This window comes from Vombatus ursinus, unplaced genomic scaffold (genome assembly GCF_900497805.2).
Source record: "Vombatus ursinus unplaced genomic scaffold, bare-nosed wombat genome assembly UNPS02001287.1, whole genome shotgun sequence".
Taxonomy (NCBI): Eukaryota; Metazoa; Chordata; class Mammalia; order Diprotodontia; family Vombatidae; genus Vombatus; species Vombatus ursinus.
In genome coordinates, this window is record NW_020941065.1 from 5,542,294 (window position 1) to 5,562,255 (window position 19,962).

General features: G+C 44.5%; 1 protein-coding gene across 2 annotated transcripts in view; it reads right to left on the reverse strand.

Annotated features, from left to right (window-relative positions):
- Positions 1 to 19,962, reverse strand: part of TESC (tescalcin) — a 60,066-nt gene continuing 40,104 nt past the window's right edge. For both annotated transcript variants that reach the window (XM_027864754.1, XM_027864747.1), the window contains 5 exons: positions 12,273 to 12,412; positions 7,684 to 7,745; positions 7,480 to 7,587; positions 1,677 to 1,724; positions 1 to 293 (listed from right to left, as the gene is read on the reverse strand). In XM_027864754.1, the coding sequence (XP_027720555.1) occupies positions 216 to 293; positions 1,677 to 1,724; positions 7,480 to 7,587; positions 7,684 to 7,745; positions 12,273 to 12,412 (436 nt within the window). In that variant the 3' untranslated portion in view covers positions 1 to 215. The remainder of the gene's footprint in view (positions 294 to 1,676; positions 1,725 to 7,479; positions 7,588 to 7,683; positions 7,746 to 12,272; positions 12,413 to 19,962) is intronic.

The window sequence follows — 19,962 nt, forward strand, 5'->3', positions numbered from 1 at the left end:
TTCATTAACAAAACCTAATTTATTAGAGATAAAAAGTCAGTCAAGTCTCACACACCATCCATTCTGTACAGGAAAACAATAGAAGCACATTAGCAAGTTGATCGTAGACACGTCAGTAGCAAAAAAAACCACATTCATTTGGTACCAGCAGCCTTGATGAGCTGCTCCAGGGCACCATCGGCATCTTCGCCCTTTGCAGAGGAGGCAGGCAGAGGTCAGTGGCAAAGGGCAATGGTCTCCATATTGAGGAAGCGGACGTGCATCTTGGTCTCTATGTCTATCCCCTGCCAGATCTGGAACGGGATGAGAGGGCACCATTAAAGAGACATTGCAAGGAGGGTGGGTGGGGAGGGAGGAAGGGAGAAAATTTATAACCCAAAGTTTTAAAAGCACATGTTAAAAATAAAATAATAATAATAATAAAGAGACATTGCTAAGACTCCTTCAGGGAAGCTGTTCATTTCCTGCTGACTGGTCCATATTTTCATCCGTCTCCCTACAGCTCTGACCCTCATCCGGGTCTGAAAATCTCTGAGCAGGTAAAAAGTGACTAATGACAATCGGTCACTTATGTCTATACCATAGATATCAATCTGGGAGTGGGGGTTAGAAAACTCATTCTATTTTCATAGCGGTTAATTTTGGCAACGGCATTCATGTTCTTTTCTAGCCTAGAGGCTTCTTAGGAAGTACAGGAGATAGAGTGCTGGGCCTGGAGTTAGAAAGACCTGAGTTCAAATCTGATCCCAGACACTTATCAGCTGTGTGATGCCAGGTAAGTCACATCACCTTTACCTACCTTAGTTTCCTCATCTGTAAAATGGGATGATAATGATAGCACCCACCTCCCGGGGTTGTTGTGAGGATCAAATGAAATAATGTTTGTAAAGACAATACTTGGAACCTAACAGATGCTTAATAAATGCTTGTCTCCTACCTCTTTTTTTCAAGATTATCAAGATTATATTATAACACAAAATGCAAGTTATTAAGCGTTGAGTTGAGGCTCTAGGCTTAGGACTCTGTGATTAATAATTAATGACCTACAGCTCCTCTTTCCCTGAGGCAGAGCAAACACTTTCATAATGACCACCTTCCTTGTCTTTATAATACATCTGGGAAAGGGTAAAGACTATATTGTTTTTACAAAGTAAGACAGTGAGGCCCTGGAAAGGTGAGTGCAGGCCAAATACCTGACTGGGGCTAGAACCTCAGCTGAGTTGAATTCTAATCAAGTATTCTGTCCTTCAGACTTCTCTGTCTCTGTCTCCCTCCCTATTTGTCTCTCTGTCTCTGTCTCTCCTCCCCTCCTCCCCTTCACATTTTCTCTGGCTCCCTTTTCTCCCATTGGACCCCAACTATAAATAGAGAGGATGGCCATGTGAAGGGCAGACAGCTGCTGAGCATTTCTGACCTGAGCACTTTTCGACCTTTCAAGTGACCACTTCTCTGACCACATCAGACCTGGTACCAGGGCAGCCAGGAGGCCAGAGATGGGGGGAGGTTCCAGCTTCATAGGCACCAGGGCTTCGGGGTCTCCCTCCCTCCCACACCCCAGAAGGCAGAGAGGACAATCACAGATAAGAATACCAGCCACAGGCTGTAATTCGGAACCCCCTTCCTTGTAGCCCTAGGGCTCCCCAAACGTGGGCCTCCTCTCCTCCAGTAGCACCCACCTTTAGAAAGTCATCAAAGGTGATTCCCTCGTACACTTGATCCGGTTGCTAGGGATAAAACAAACAAAAAGTGAGCAGACACTGGGGAGAGCCCTTGGGGAGAGGCAGGGATGACAAAGCCCGCCTGTCCATACCCAGCCCAGTCTGCCCTCCTGTCCTTCACACCCTCACATCAGGAGTCTCTGAGGACAGAAGGGGGTGGTAGAGCCAAAGGGACACAGAGTTCCTTCCCCACCACCAGATTCCAAGGAAACTAGGCTGGGCCTCTGCTGAGGGGAAGAGTTGACGAGAAAGGGGAAGAAAATGACTCAACTGGACATATGGTCCAGCTGACGGTGAGCCAGCAGAGAGATTTCATTTCACAGAGGAGCCCTTTGTGAGTGTGTGTGTGTATGGATATATTTGCATATATGTACATGCATATGTCATATACATATATATGGTCACTTCATCCTGCTTGCCTCAGTCTCTTCATCTGTAAAATGAGCTGGAAAAAGAAAGGGCAAATCTCTCCAGTATCTTTGCCAAGAAAACCCCAAATGAGGTCACAAGGTGTAGGACCCAACTGAAATGACTAAACAACAAATGTGCATGTGTGTTTGTGTGTATATCCATGTGCATGTAACTACGTTTGTACGCACATGTGTTTGCATATATATGCATTTGTTTCTGTGTGTCTATATGTGTGCATTTGTGCATACATGGGTGCATTGTTAGTGTGTGTGCGTGAGTATGTGTATATGTTTTTATATGTGTGTGCATTTGTATATATGTCACTGTGTCATATACACGTGTGCATCATGTGTACGTGGGTACACTTATTTGTATATACATGTGTTGTATACATGTGTGTTGTGGATTGCATGTGTTTGTGCATGTGTGTATGTACACGTATGTGTGTGTGCATGTAGAGACAGGACTGAGGAGGAGAGGTTCTGGATCTGTCATTTCATTTCTGGGGGGGCGCTCCTGACATGGACTTCCACTGAGGCAGACCCTCAGTTTCGCTTTAGAAACTCACCCAGGGCACTGAGAGTTGAACTGACTTTCTCACGTGTCCCACAACTGATCAGGTGTCAGAGGCAAAATCTGAACCCAGATCTTCTTGACTCCAAGGCCAACCTGTCCATTAATATTCAGAACATCCTATTCCCAAAGAATTCTGTCGGAGAGGCCCAGGTCGTTCAGAGCTATGTCTGTCCCCTCCCCTTGCTCTGTAGTCTCACAAATCCTACTGTGTGCTTGCATTTACATAAAATACTTAATGCACATACATACACGTATATACATGTTAACTAGAGGCAACATTCATCTCTCATGGAAACCTTTTCTGTGGCATTTGCCTTCTATGGGGTATAGGTTTGTGCTTGCCAAGCTCCTTGGAACGTGATGCAGATGAGGATGCACATAAAGACTTCATGGATCCATGATTCTGTTGGTACGGCAGCTTCCTTTTATGTGTTGGTTTTCCCCATTGGAATGTAAGCCCCTTGAAGGCAGGAATGGCTTTCTCTTGTTTGTATTTGCATTCCCAGCACTTAGCACAGTGCTTGGCATATAGCAAATGCTTGTTGCCACCCTGCAGGCCAGGATGGGAAATCCCTCCACCAAGGAGATTACAACTGCATTCATGGTCCATCCCTGTGAGCTGCTGTGGCCAAAATAACCATAACCATGTCGCCAACTTGTGTTGAGCCTCCCTGAAATCAACTACAGTAGTTCTCAGACAAAAGATTCATAGGGACCTTGGAGAGCATCCATTACCTCCTACACCTGAGCAGGAATTTTTGCAACATATCCCATCCATCAATCACCCAGCCTTTGCTTGAAGACCTTCAATGAGGGAGAACCCAGTTCCCTTTGCATCATGCCTAAATCTGCCTCTGTCATTTCCACCCATTGTTCCTGGTTCCATTCTCTGGGGTCTCTTCCTTAGAATAACCCTTCAGATACTGGAAGAAGGCTTCCATTTCCCCCCTAAGTCTTCTCCGTGTTCTCTTCAGCAAAACCTCAGATCACCATGGTCTTGGCAGGATGTCACTGTCCTGGTTGGTCTCTTCTGGATGTGATGCAGGTTCTCAAGGTCGCTTAAAATATGGTGCCCCCAAAATGAACACAATACTCCACATGTGATCTGACCAGTGCTGAGTCATTCCTGAATGGGGCTATCACCCCTCTAGTCCTGGATGCTATCCCTCTCTTAAATCAACCCAAGATACCAAGGCTACCATCTCACACTGTTGACGCCTACTGGGTTTGCAGTCATTGAAAGATCCCACATCTTTTTCAAAGGAGCTTCCAGTCATGTTTTCCTCCATCTTGTAATTTTGAAGGTGATTTTTTTTGACCCTGAATGAAAGACTTCACAAATTAGATTTCATCATCTTAATTATGGACCATATTTCTAACCCATTAAGATGTCTTTGGATACTATCATACAAGGCATTCACTGAGCCTTCCTGCTTTGTATTATCTGCAGTTTTGATAAACGTGTCATCTGTGTCTTTACCCCAGCCATTGATAAGATGGTTGAACAACATAAGGTTAAAGACAGATGTTTGGGGCATTCTGCCCTTCAACGATGGCTAATCATTGAGTAACAACCCCCACCACAACAGCAACTATGTATGTAGGGCTTTAAAGTACTTTACAAATATTCCCTCATTCAATCCTCACAACAACCCTGGCAGGCAGGTGCTATTATTATACCATTTTACAGATGAAGAAACTGAGGCAAACAGAAGTCAGGCAACTTCCCCAGGATCACAGCTAGTAACTGTCCAGCACTCTATCCATTGGGTCACTTGGCTGCCTACTCTACTTTGGGTCTCGCCATTGCATAAGTTTTGAATTTGCCTAATGATTTTATGACCTGTCATGTCTCCAGATGTACAGTCCATTGTTAGCCCCTCACTTGAAGCCTTTCCAAGCTTGGCTACGATCTGCCAAAACGTGTGTTCCCTGGCATAGCTTTCAGGTACCCAGGGTCACCATGCCATGATGAGGCATTGGAGCGGATGACCTTAGCGAAGAGGAAGCAATATTGGGAAAATGCACAGAGAACACACACACACACACACACACACACGAATCAGTTCAGCAGCTACTAAAATGTGTGTGTGGATTTTATGTTGTTCAGCAGCTGCCAACAATTTTACTATGGGAAATTAAGAATGCTGTCGCCAATTGAAACTGAAGTAGGATTGGGAGTAATTTAAGGAGGGAAAGTATAATTAAATCAAATGGGAGTTTGGCCCAGTATGGAAGCTAGCCGGGCATCCCGGGCCCTTGTGACCAGCGCTGTGGGCCTCCGTGCTTCTGTCATTTAATTTGCTGAATGTACCAGATTTCCACCTAGCCAGAAGTCTCCCTTAGGACCAAAAGACCAGCCTGAAAAAGACGAGTAAATAAAATGACCCCAAGCCTCCCTCTCCAGGGACAGCCCCAGTGCCTGAGATCATGTGTTGCAGCTGGCAATCTGTCTACCAGTTTCAGTAATTAATTAGAAGACACAAAAGCTTTTCATCAGCTGAAAGACCTCTCCACTCCACTCAGGATGCCACAAGGAAGACAAACATTTCGTGACTCAAGCTACCAATGTGAAGATCTCATCTTTTTTTGGGGGGGGGGGTAGGCAATGTGGTTAAGTGACTTGCCCAGGGTCACACAGCTAGTGTCAAGTGTCTGAGGCCAGATTTGAACTCAGGTCCTCCTGACCCCAGGGCTGGTGCTCTATCTACTGCACCACCTAGCTGCCCCTAAAATGACCAAACATATTTGGATTTTTTGTTTGTTTGTTTTGCTTTTTCATTTTGTTTGTGAGGCAATTGGGGTTAAGTGACTTGCCCAGAGTCACACAGCTAGTGAGTGTTGTGTGTCTGAGGCTGGATTTGAACTCAGGTCCTCCTGACTCTAGGGCCAGTGCTCTATGCACTGTACCACCTAGCTGCCCCAAGATCTCACCTTTTTACTGTGCTTAAGGGTAACAACCAAACTTCATTGGCTAGTCTTTCAGTCTTCAGATGACCGGCCGTGGTTAGGATGGACACTTGAACCCAGGACAAAATCACCACAGATCAGAGTGAGCTCCATGGCTGACACTGAGGCTTTCTTCTCTCCCCCCTTAAATAAATAGGACATGGGAGAATACAGCTAAAGGCCATTAGTTGGCCCAGTGGAGAGAACATTGGGCCTGGAGTCAGAAAGACCTCAGACACTTACTAGCTGTCTGACCCTAGGTAAGTCACTTAACCTCTGACTGCCTCATTTCCCTCTTCTGTAGAAAGGGGATAATAAAACACCTACTGGGGCAGCTAGGTGGCACAGTGAATAGAGAACCAGCCCTGGAGTCAGAAGGACCTGAGTTCAAATCTGGCCTCGGACACTTGACACTTACTAGCTGTGTGACCCTGGGCAAGTCACTTAACCCCAATTGCCCTACTCACACACAAAAAAGGCACCTACCTTCCAGGGTTGTTGTGAGGATCAAACAAAATAACTGTAAAGTATTCTTCAAAACCTTAATGCATAATATAAATGCTAGTTATTTATTATCATTATTAAAGCTGTTCAGTTGTGTCTGACTCCTCACGACCCCATTTGGCCTATTCTTAGCAAAGACACTGGAGCGGTTTGCCATTTCCTTCTCCAGCTCATTTTGCAGATGAGGAAACTGAGGCAAACAGGGTGAAGTGACTTGCCCAGGGTCACACAGCTAGTAAGTGTCTGAGGCCGAATTTGAACTCAGGGAGACAAATCTTCTTGATGTCAGGCCAGCGCTCTATGCACGATGGCGCCTGTAGCTGCCCCTATCAGAACTGTGATACTCAGACATCTTAAAATCATTTAGTCATTACCCAGGAAGGAAGAAGCCGGACAGAGTTAAAGTCTTTTTGTAGCTAGAGCTCTGAAAGGTAAGCTTGCTCCATTTTGCCATATGCCAGGAGCTGGTCCCACTCTACACAGGGAGAGGGTTTTGGAAAACCTGACTCACCAGAGCCTGGGTCCTCTCTCTCTGTGTTTTTCACAAAGTTTCCCAGCTCCTTCTCCATCATCAACATCGCCCTCCCTCTGAGCACTCTCCAGTGCTTGTTCAAGTGTGGGAACAAAACCTCAGAGTTGGACGGGACAGCAAAAGCCACTCGGTCCCACCCTGCAGCCCTCCCTCACTCAAATCAAAGTCAATTGCAAGTCATGTCATCATCTCCCTGATGTCATGGTCCCTTTCGAGAATGAAGGACAAACCACACACACACACACACACACACACACACACACACACACACACACAAAACCACAACACGCAACCCACCTTTACCTGAACAAGAATCCCTTCTCCATCATCCTTTATCATTCCCTACCAGGAGTCATAGTCCCTGCTCATAGGTCTCCATTGATGAAACCTCCTCTGTTTTATTTCCCCTATTAGAATAGGAGCTCCCTCCTTCCTTCTTTCCTTCCTTCCTTCCTTCCTTCCTTCCTTCCTTCCTTCCTTCCTTCCTTCCCTTCCCTTCCTCCCTCCTTCCTTCCCTCCCTCCCTCCTTTCTTCCCTCCCACCCTCCCTCTTTCCTTCCTTCCTTCTTTCTTTCTTTCTCTTCTTTCCCACTTTCTTTCTCTTCCTTCCTTCTTTCCCACTTTCTTTCCTTCTTTCCAACTTTCTTTCCCTTCCTTCCCTCCTTCTTTTCCTTTTTCATTCCTTCCTTCCCTTTCTGAACTACAAATAGAACCCAGACCTAATGCCAAGCCCTGCCAGACCCTGATAGTCTGAGCTGAACCCCCATCTTCTTGCCCCAGGAAAGCTCACCATTTGTCCCACACAGACACTGGCAGCCTCCATCATGGCTCCATCAGCAATAGATCTGGCTGACTCCTTTTCAATGTGGGGGTTTCCGGAAAGCAGTTCCTCTACCACCTACCAAGGCAGAGATAGATCTGAGTGACATCTGAGTCAGTGTGCAGAGGCCTCCTGAAAGGCAAGGGGAGGGCCAAGGTGGGGAGCATACTTTACATTTCGATATTCTTCCAAGGTGATCCGTCCATCGCTGTCAGAGTCGTACATGTGAAAGAGAACTAGGGAAGGAGAGAGAGAGAGAGAGAGAGAGAGAGAGAGAGAGAGAGAGAGAGAGATGGAGAGAGGTGGGAGAGAATGGAAGGGAGGAAGTGAGGAGGAGGGAGAGAGGGAGAGGGAGAGAGAGAGAGAGAGAGAGAGAGAGAGAGAGAGAAATTCAGTCACGTCAAGACTTCCTGTCTGGGTGTGGAAATATAAATACTTTTATTTACTGGGCTAGCTCCCAGAGCATCAGGTCCACACAGAAGAAGTCAGAAAAGAGCTATGTCCCCAATCTCTCTCGCTTGACTCTTGAACTAGCAGCCTTCCCTCATCTTCTAAAATCAACCCAACTAAAAGAAAGAAAACCAAAAAGCCAAATCGGAAAGCTAAAACTCACTATAGAAATGGATTGTGGTACATTATGGTGTGGCCACCTCTGGATTATTTGCATTGTCATCTGTCCATTACAAGTATTTGTCAAAGAGGACGGCACTGGGGACTCTGGCTGGCATTGTCCTTAACTCCTTTGCCTACATTTGCCTAAATCCTCTGCAGCTATGAAAGTCACCACCCCACAAGGCAGGCCTTTCCATCACTGCATGTTCTGATTATTAGGTTATTCTTCTGTAGGTTCAGGTAAAGTCAGCCTTCCTGTTATATCCACTTATTCTGTCCTCTGGAATTATATTTGTTGCTGTTCATTCATTTTTGTCATGTCTGATTTTTTTTGGGGGGGGGTGCTAAACAATGGGGTTAAGTGACTTGCCCAGGGTCACACAGCTAGTAGTGTCTGACTTTTCTTGGTAGAGATACTGGAGTGGTTTGCCATTTCCTTCCCTCGATCATTTTACAAATGAGAAAACTGAGGCAAACGGGGTAAAGTGACTTGCCCAGAGTCACACATCAGTCTGTGACTGGATTTGAACTCAGGTCTTTCTGACTGTACAACTGATGCTCTAGCCACTGAGCCACCCTAGCTACTTCTAGAACTATATAAAATCAGTCTAATCTAGTTCATTTGGAATCATAAAATTTTGGGAATGGAAAGTGACCTAATCCTACCTTCACTTGATGCATGAATCCTGTCTATAATATCCCCAATAAGTGGCTGTCCCACTTCTGCTTACATATATCCACTGATGGGGAAACCTTTATCTCATGAAGCAACATTTTCCATTTTTGAACAGCTAATCCTTAAAGAGGTCGCCTCATTTGACTAAATTTGCTTCCCTGTAACTCCTATCCTTTGGTCCTAATTCTGCCCTCTGGGGCCAAGCAGAATAATTTAATTTCATAGCTTTTACATATTTGAAGACAGTAAAGACAGCCATGTGACTTAGAGAAAAGAATACCAACTCTGGATTTAGAAATCTTGGGTTCAAATCCCATCACTCACAATTACCACCTGTGTGATCTTAGGTCATATTCTCCCTGGCCTTCATTTCCTCATCTGTAAAATGGGAAGATTGGGCTAGCTAGATCTCTTCCAGCTCGAGAGGAATGATTCTTCTCAGTTCCTCCATCCTCTGGTGGCCCTTTTGGATGTGTCCCTGTTTGTCAACATCCCTCTTAAAATGTGGCCTCCAGAACAGAATGTAGTGCTCCCCGTGTGGTCTGATAGCCCAAAACGTGGTGGGACCATCCCCTCCTTTTATCCTGGGCCTGTAGTTCTGTTCATGCAGTCTGAGACTGTAATAGCTTTTGGGCAGTCATATATTGGTGACTCTTACTAAGGCATTTTCTCTGGCTCTAGCCCATGCCTGCAATGTTCTCTCTCCACTGTTTTGACTATTGACCCCCTTGGCTTCCTATAAGTCTCAACTACGACCCCATCTTCTACAGGAAGCCTTTCCCACCCCCTCCTAATATTAGCGTCTTCTCTCTCTAAATTATTTCCTGTTTACATCACTAATGTGAAAATATGTTTAATAGGAATGTATATGTATAGCCTATATCAGATTGTGCACCATCTTGGGGAGGGTGGTGGGGAGGAAGGTGGAGAAAAATTTTAAACTCAAAAGCATATGGAAGTGATTGTTGATAAATCAAAATAATTTAAAAAAATAAAAAAAATAAATTATTTCCTGTTTATCCTGTATATAACTTGTTGGCACATTTATGTTTGTTGTTATCTCCCCCATTAGATGGTAAGCTCCTTGAAGGCAGGGCCTGTATTTTGCCTCTTTTTGGATCCCCAGAGCTTAGCACAGTGCCTGTGTTAATAAATGTTTATTGACTGACTAAAGCAGTAACATAATAAATTTAATGGTTTCTGTATAGTTCAGAAAAATGTAAATTGAGATAATGTAAATAAGAGGTCTGTTATCTATTTATATGTAGAAAGGCAACGTGGAATAGTAGAAATAGCACTGGCCTGGGGGGTGAGGTGGAGTCAGGAAGGATGGGAGGTGCTCAGAAAAGAAATTGCACTGAGCCAGATCTCAGAGGGTGATGGATCTGCTGAGCTAGGGAGTTCTGAGCCTCAGTAGGCCTACAAGCCAATCCAGCGTCCTCACTAAGTCTGGCACCAAGATGCAGAGCCCCCAAGAGCAGGGGATCAATAGACTGTCTAAGGAGGGCCCAGATTGGAAATAGAGCAGGTCAAAGATCTCATGCCAACCGGCAATTTAATCAGGCCCATAAGTGGCTGCCACATTTCTAGCCTGCATGAGACTGGCACACTGAGTCTTGAAAAATTAAATTAGAAATGAATCAAATTGTGAAGATGCAAAGAAAAACAATTCCAATGAGGAGGAAAAAATGTAATTTGTCTGAAGGCGCCAATGTGGATGCGCAGGGAACTCCTCAACCAATTTAGATTTAAAAAAAAGAAATGTACATAAGATGGAGGCTAGGATAGGTAACAGAAGATGAATATAAGAACGTATCATGGTCCTCTGAAAATAATGTGGGAAGTGCTAAAACTCAAAATGAGCTCAGGCTAATGAGGGAAGTTAAGGACAACAAAAAAGACTTTTCAGCTCTATTAGAAGAAAACTGATGAAGGAAGGGACAAGACCTTTCCTTGGGGTGGATGGGATAATCATAATGGACAGAAGAGGCGGTAGAGCTTCTCAAGAAGCTGTTTTGCTTCTGTTTTCTCTCCCAAGAAGAATGACCTTTATGTTGGAATGACAGAACAAAAATATCTAACACTAACTGGATACTTTAGATAAATAAGAAAGTCTCTTTTTGACTTGCCCTTGAGGAGCCACAATCAGTGATACCTGAAAGATCATGGAAGATGGGAAAGGTAATACAAGATTGAAGAAGAGTGAATGTCCTAATTTTCAGAAAAGGAAAGAGAACAGAGCCTGCCGCACTATAGGCCAGTGTACTTGACTTCTATTCCTGGGAAAATCCTAGAACATATCATTAAAGGGATGGTTGGCAAACAGCTAGAAAAGAAAATAGTGATTACAGTGAGCCAACCTGGTTTCATCAAGCACAGGTTATGCCTCTTGCCAATGTCATTTCTATTTTCGACAGGTTTATTAGACTAGAAGATGAGGAGAATGTTGTGACCTACTTTACCCAGATTTTAATGAAGCTTTTGATAAAGTATATCATATTCTTTCCATGGAGAAGATAGATATGGATTAAACATTAATGTAATCAGAGGGATTCATAACTAGTTGGATGTCTGGACTCAAAAGAGGTGTTGTTAGTGGTTCAGTGTCCATAGTCACATGGTTGATATGTATTGAAAGCAAGATTTGAACTCTGGTCTTTTTGACTCCAATTATGAATCTCAATCCACGATGCCATGTACCTCTGTACCTCTCTCTCTCTTTTTTTTGGGAGGGGGGCTAGGCAAAGGGGTTAAGTGACTTGCCCAGGGTCACACAGCTAGTGTTATGTGTCTAAGGCCGGATTTGAACTCAGGTCCTCCTGAATCCAGGGCCAGTGCTCTATCCACTGCACCACCTAGCTGCCCCATTTATTAGTACCTTTCTTTATTAATAACAATAACTCACTTGAGTGTTATATTTACCTCATGGGATCTTCTTGCTATTGTGACCTCATCACCGTAGGCAAACAAGAACTGGGTCTTGTTACTAGACTGTAAATGCTGCTGCTCCCTAAGGACTTTCCATCTGCCTCGCACCCGGTCCCTCCCCTAGGTGTTGTTTCCACTCATTAGAATGTAAGCTTCTTAAAATAAAGGACTACCTTTTTTTTTCTATTTGTATACCCAGAACTTCGCGTCGTCCCATAATAATATCCCACAGCAGGTGCTTCATTAAAATGCTTTCCCCTTTTGTTCCATACAGAAGGTGTTCCAAAAGTCTTTGTGGCATTTTAAGCTTTAATAGTCTGAAACTGCACTAAGACTTTTGGGACACCCTATACAAGGACCCTTGATAATACAGTGCAGTAGAAAGCACACTAGACATGGGTTCGAATTCTGGCTCTGATCACTGGTTGTAGAATGAAGGTTTGGGAAGCACCAGGGCCAAGTTGGGAGAGCACACTGTCTAGTCTCCAGCTGTCTGGGGCTTCCCTTCGGCAATTGGACAGGTGGGCAACCTTGCCATCAGACTTACATCTTAGCTTTTCCTTCCTGCAGTGCTCCAGCTGCTCCTCACCCACGTTGGTCTCAATGGGTCTGAAGTAAGACATTATGGTCAGGAAATCCTCAAAGTTAATCTCATCAGCCAAGCCACTGGGTGCTTTGCGGAGGTTCCTCCAGAAGAAATTAGGGAGAGAGGAAAAACAAATTTGGACCACCTCTGTTCAAGGAAAAACATCTGCAAGCTACCTTTCCTAATAATTTTTCTTCATTTAATATTTAACTAATTAATTAAATTTATTTAATTAATTTATTAATTAAATGAATCTTTCTCACTGCATTCTAATGACATTTGGATTTTACCAATAGGGCAACTGAGGCAAAGGATAGTCACATCATTTACCCAGGACCACACAGCTCTTTTGTGGTGGTGCTAGGCCAAAGACTCAGATTTCTTGATTTTTTACCTCATTCTTTGTTAGATTATGATGTAGCGACAAGGGCTTTTAAAGAAACTCTTGGAGTGGCATTTTCTAACCTCTAAGCTGGCTTTGTTGTTCCTGTTTAGTCGTTTCAGTCGTGTCTGACTCTTTGTGACCCTCTTTGGGGTTTTTTTTTTAGCAAAAATACTGGAGTGCTTTGCCATTTCCTTCTCCAGCTCATTTGACAGATGAGGAAACTGAAGCAATCAGGGTTAAGTGACTTGCCCAGGGTCACACAGCTACTAAGAGTCCGAGGCCAGATTTGAATTAATGAAAATAAGTCTTCGTGACTCTGGATCCAGCACTCTATGCACTACGCTGACTTTCAAAGTGGGTTAAATCAACCTTGATAAAAGCCACTTACCCACTTGCCTGGGACAAGAAGCAATTCACATGAGGTGAGCGTTAAGACTCCTGGTTCTGTTTATTTCACTGCTTGAGAGGTATAACCTCAACACTGAATAGACTGTTAATCATGGGAAGGGAAGGTAGTTGCTCCTAGTTGGCAAGGGGTAATCTTTCAATATCACTCCCTCGGTGGTCCACCATCTTTAATCCTTGTAGGATTGGCCTGTTCAGTTTTCTAACTCATAAAAATAGATGGCATTTATCTGGAACATCAAAGTTCATAAGGTATTCATCTGATCACCCCAACAGTCCTTCAAGGTAGGTACTAGACATAGTATTATCCCCATTTGACAGCTGAGTAGACTGAGGCCCAGAGAAGTTTCTCAAGTCAAAAATGATGCAAAGTTAAATGACTTGTCCCAGGTCACCCAGGTAATAAGAGTTGAATTGTTCTTGGGCAGGTCGCTTCTTGGGGCCTCAGTTTCCTTACTTGTAAAATAAGGGAGTGGGGCTTGATGACTTCTGAAGTGCCTCCCAGCCCTAAATCTCCTCATTCCAAGGGGACTTTCCCTAAGGAGAGCTAAGACTCAGAGCTGGGAACAAGACGGTGACTCCAACGAAGAGTAAATTCCCAGGAAGGAGAGAGAAAGAGATGTCTCCCCTGCATGTTGCAGGAAGCACCTTCCCTTCAGCACTTCTCCCAAATGTTGTCCCATGTCTTAAATCATCTGCATTATAAAGCTTCTCCCACTCCTGACATGTTATTTAAAATAATCTCACTGTTCTTACAGCTGAGATGTAGACTAAATATACACCATGTAAAAATAGCCCCCTGTATTTCCCCAGTATATGCATTGGCTCCCAGACACTCCTGAGGAGGCTTAAGGTGCAGTACTGAGGTTGGACACAAGACAGAACTGGAAGGTGGGTCCAAAGCTAGACAAGGTGCTGAAGGAAGTTAAGGTAGATTGTAATCCTGTCTGTGTGGCTCTTTCTGGAACGTGGAAGGGATGAGGAATTTAGGGAGAGAGCACAGTGGATAGAGCACTGAACTCAGGAAGACCTGAGTTCAAATCTGGACTTAGACACTTAGTAACTGTGTGACCCTGGGTAAGTCACTTACCCCTATTTGCCTCAGTTTCCTCATCTGTAAAATGAGATGCATAAGGAAATGGCAACTCACTCCAGTATCTTTGCCAAGAAAACCCCAAATGGAGTCGGAAAGAGTCAGACATGACTGAAAAACAGCTCAACAACAAATGGTGAAATAATTTGCCTAAGGTCACAAAGTGATGATCAGTTTTGAGCTTTGGTCCCCTGACTCTGAATTCCACATACTTTCTGCCATATTGTGCTGCCCCTCAAACACCCTAAATGAACATCAATGCCAAACAGCTGTTCAGGACTCCCTCCCTTTCTTCCTCCCATGCAGAAATTAAACTCTGGAGGGAGACACACAGGAGAAAAGGACCTGCTCTCCCATCCAGAAACAGTTGCAGCTGACAATCAGCTGTTTGGAACTGTCCCCTGACCACCACCTTCCTAGAAATCCTTGCCCACACTTTGAAAAATGGGCCTTCCAAGGTTTTGTCAACAACTAGTAAAAGCCAATGAGTGGCACTCTCTATGTGCTGGTCAAAAATAAGAAATGTAACTCGAATTCTCTTGGCATGGACAGTTCTGCCCAGGGGCCAGGGGGTCAGAAGCTCCTTAGAATGTTGCTTTATATTCCTTTTGGGCAGAGCACTTACAAGTAAGGGTGTGATGTGGAGAGAGAAGAAAGAGAGAGACAGACAGACAGAGACAGAGACAGACGACAGACATACAGACAGAGAGAGAGAGACATACAGAGAGACAGAGAGAGACAGAGACAGAGAGACAGAGACATAGAGACAGAGACAGACAAAGACAGAGAGACAGAGAGACAGACAGAGAGAGAGAGCGCGCCATGTTGCCCAGTTGGAAGTAGGGCAAACAGCAGCTGCTTTAATAGTTTCCATATTTGGGGTTCTCTCTTATCCCCCCTGGATAAGTCTTCTCTCCCTCTTTGGGTGCTACCATACTTCAAATATTTACATAATGCTATCTGAATCCCACTGGGCTGGCTCTTGGTCAAACAAACCCAGGGTGTTGTCTTTCCGTAATCTTCTCTCCCTGGGCAACCACTTGATCTACAGAAATAGAAACCTTCCATCCTTGTGTGTCTCTGATTGCCTCTAGAGTGGGCTGCTGGCTTCTAAACCTACTGTCCCTACATGCACCAGACTGTCTCCCAAACCCTAGTTTGGGTGTCCATCTAAGAAAGGCATGGACTTTAAGATTAGTAGCATTAAAACCTGGCCTCAGGCATTTACTAGCTTGTGACTCTGGGCAAGTCACTTAATCTCTGCCTGCCTCAGTTTCCTCAACTATAAAATGGACATAATAATAGTATGGAGTATAATCTACTATGACTACTACTACTACTACCACTAGTACATAATATAGTGGAGACAATAATAGGTTTGTTGTGATCATCAACAGGCAATCACAACTTATGAAATGTGAAAAAACAGCATCAAATGAGATATTTGTAAAATCTCTAAGTGCAGGGCTTGACACATAGTAGGTGCTTAATAAACGCTTATTTCCTCCTTTCCTAAATCTTAGGCAGTTGCCGGAGGCACATCCAGGTGAAGCGAACCATCCAGTTTCCAAGGCTAGGAAGGGAACTGAACCCACTTTTCTTGGCTCCAAGCCCAGCACTCTCCCCACCATGCCATGCTTTCTTTATACTAGAATCTAATTACAGCCCCTGGTGTCACCAGTATAGATTCTTTCTTCCCGTTCTGTGATTTTTTTCAAACCTTAAAGTACTATGTAAGTGTGCATTATTATTACCAGTGGTTGTTATGTCATCTCAGTCATAGATAGGTCTCTTCACGACCCCATTTGGAGTTGTCTTGGCAAAGATACTGGAGAGGTTTACCATTTCCTTCTCCAGCTCATTTTACAGATGATGAAACTGAGGCAAACAGGGTGAAATGACTTGCCCAGGGTCACCCGGCTAGTAAGCGTCTGAAGCTGGATTTGAACTCATGACTCTAGGTCCAGCATTCTGTACACTATGGCACCACCTAGCTGCCCCATTATCAGTGACGTTTCAAGGAATTAATCTAATGATGACACACAAGAGAAGCTACTATCAGAGCTAAGAAAGTAACGTAGAGAGGCTTTATCAATGGAACACCCAAGGACTACCAGGGAAAAACTCCAAGGATACTCTCCCCTTCCTTGCACTGGGTGGCATGTCAGACCTTAATATTTAAATGCTTATTGACTGATCAATATCTTGGTTGTTCTCCCACCTGTCTGACCTCTCCCTCAAACTCTATAATAGCTGACATTTCAATATTAAGGTTTACAAAATGCCAATTCAACTTAACAAATACTCATTACGTGTTAGGTGGTACACTGGATAACGTGCCAAGCCTGAAGTCTCTCTGAGTTCAAAGCTACCTCCATACTCGAATCCTCCATGAGTCAGTTATGGCTGAAAAGCTACTGAAATTAAGTGCTTATGATATACAACGTGCCATGATGAGTGCAGAGTGTGCCAAGGCAGAAACAACAAGCGTCCTGCCTTTAAGGAAAGAGTATTTTATCAGGGGACACAAGATGGTGCCCAGTTGAGAACATTCGAGGTAACTGGAGGAGAGAGACAGCATGAATAACCTGATGCTCATAATAACCCCATGAGGCAGGTTGCAAAAGTGGCATATTATCCAAGCAGCCGCAGCTGGTCTCCTGGTTTCTGGCACTAATTAAGTATTTGAGTCTCTTGCTCTCCCATTCCTCCCAATCTCCTGATTTGTTATTTTCCATTTGCTCCTCTCCCCTCATGTGAAACCACCTCGCGGCCCTCATTTCCATTCAACAAACCTTGATTACGCACCTACTGGGGAAAGGTAGGTGGCAGCCAGACTGTGCAGGGCTTTCAACAAGGGTGAGTGTTTGTGATGTGGAAATAAACAAACTGAAATAAGAAGCAATATGGAGGTTGAATCTATTTCATGCTAGAGGAGAGAGCTGGCCACTGAAAGGTTCTGATCTCCCCCACCTCCACCTTCTAAATCTAGTATTGTCTGCTGTATGAAATCAACCCCCAAATTTTCACAATGGGTACCCTCTAAGTCCTTACTGTTCCCCAGGTCTCCCACCCACCTTACTCTTGGCATGTCCATGGGGTTCAACATCAAATGCTATGCCCAGGACTCCATAGCCCCAGTCCCTCTCCCAATATGGTAATGAAGCCCCAGAAGAGGTACCATATGATTACGGATCTGGAGCTGGATGGGATGTTCAAGGTCATCTGGTCCACCTCCCTCATTTTACAGAGAAGGAAACTGAGGCCCATTGAGGTGAAGGTACTGGCTCAAGGTCACTCATGCAATGACATCATACCTGAAGTATAGCAGGCACCCGATAGTCAGACGCCTAGATTTTAACCTCTCTCAGCCTCAGTCTCCTCATGTATAAAATGGGGATAATAGCACCCCCTTCAAAAGGCAGAATCACAGCTCTACCTCTGGGAAGGGACCTGGGAGCCCATCCAGTTCAAACCCTCTTGTTTTGTGAGGTTCAAATGAGAAAACATGTAAAGCGATGGTGGTGATGGTGACGACAATGATGGTGATGTCCAACCTCATTTTACAGATGAGGAAACTGAGTCCAGAGAAGTGGCCTGCCATGTTTATGAAGCTAATCAGTGTCAGATCCAGGTTTCCTGATTTCTAGTCTGGGGCTCTTTAAATAGCCCAGCTTAAGATCAGCTACGATTTTCTTATGTTAACAAGAGACTGAGAGGGGAGCCTGGAAAAATTCAGTAATAAATACTTCCCTCTAGACTTCTCCCAATTAAAGCCAGAGCAGCTAACAAGGCACCAACTAGACCATCCAGCTGCCTTGCCCTTTCCTAGTAGAGTATGAAGTGTCTAAAAGGGGCAGGGGCAGGGAAAATGAGGGGGTGGGAAAGGCAGAGCCCAGAATGAGCCACAACTAGAGCCTGGGACATCAAGGGTGATGCGGTCTGTCATGCAAAGCCCCAGGCAAACTCCAGAAACAGAGACCCAGATGAGGAGCCCTCAGTCTTCTGATAGGCCCCAAAGACCAGAAATCGGAGTCATGGGGGAAGTTACATCTTTGTAACTTGGCTAACTTGGATTTGACGGCAGAAAAAGTTTCCTAACAATGAGAGTCATCCCACAGTGGGGTGGGCAGCCTCAGTGGGTTCTTTCTCACTAAGAGTCTTCAAGCAAAGACCGACTGTCTACTTGTGGGGAGTTGCTGTAGTTGGAAATTCCTTTCCAGATATGAATTGGACAAGAACACTAGTACTGAAGCCAAAGGACCGGGGTTCAAATCCCACATCAGATGCTTACTATCTGGGGTTTGAAAGGTAGTATGGTTTGGTGGATAGGGAGTCAAGAAAATCTTGCCTTATGAGTTATGTGAGTGACCTGGGTCTCATTTTCCTGGACTCAATAGCTTTGAAGGACATTGGATCTATGATTCTAATTATCCTGTGATTAAGTGGCTTCTAAGGTCCTTCCCAGCCCTAAATTTATAATCCTATGAACTATAATTGAAACTCAACTCTGCTGCCTTGGACAAATCACTTAATTTGTGTGACCCTGGGCAGGTCACTTTCCTTTCCTTAGCCTCAGTTTCCTCATCTATAAAACGGGAATAATAACAGTGCCTGCCTCACAGGGTTGTTGTGAGCATCAAAGGAAACGTACAACGCTTTGCAACCTTTAAGTGCTGTATAAAACCCAGTTACTTCTATGATTGCTTGGGCCTCAGTTCCCTCATCTGTTAAATAGGGATAATAATAGTGCTTATGGATCAAATAGGACAATCTATGTAAAAGCTCCCTGTTTATCTAAATCTGTAGATACATGTGAGCTGTTATTATTATGCAGAGAGGATTCTCTTTGTCTTTCTGTCTCTGTCTTCCCCTCTCTTCGTCCTTGTCTCTGTGTATCTGTCTCTGTCTTTCTCACTCTCTGCCTCAATGTCTGTCTCCATCTCTCTGTATCTCTGTCTCCCTCTATCCCACTTGTCTCTGTCTTTCTCTCTGCATCAATGTCTCTCTGTTTCCATCTCTCTGCATCTTTCTCTCTCTCTCTCTCCTCTTCCTCCTCCTCCTCTCTCTCTCCTTCTCCCCCTTGTCTCTGTCTTCTCTCTGCATCAAAGTCTCTCTCTCTCTGTCTCTCTATCTCTGTCAGTCTCTTCCCTCCCTCCCTTTCCCTTTACCCTTTCTCTCTGTCTCTATCTCTCTGTATCTCTGTCTCTCTCTCCCCCCCTCTTCTTTTCCCTTTCCCATTTCTGTCTCTCCCTCTCCTCCTCCTCCTCCTCCTTCTCCCCCCTCTCTCTTTCTGTCTCTCTCTCTTTCTCTCTCTCCCTCGCTCAATGTCTCTCTCTGTATCTCTGTCTGTCTGTCTCTCTCTCCCCCTTCCTGTCTCCACTTTCTCTCTGTCTCTGTCTGTATCTGTTTTTGTCTCTCCCCCTTACCCCCACAGGGGTTCTTAGCCTGAAGTCTGTAACTGATTTTGCAGTAATTGGGTTCCTTTGTACCCTGCAACAGTAAATATTTTATTTTATGCAGTTGAGAACATTTTTCTGAGAAAAGGTCCCTGACTGCCAGAGGGGCTCATGACCCACTTAAAGTGAAAAACCCGCTGGGCTTAGGCGTGACCTAAAAGTGGTTAACTCTGCCAGGACCTCCTCCCCACCCAGCAGGTTATTCAGCACCAGTCTTATCGCTATTAAACACGCCCTTCCCAGGTCTTTGGCGCTATGGGAACACAGTCCTCCTTTTTCCTTCCTAGCTTTTTCTCCATTTTAAAGAAA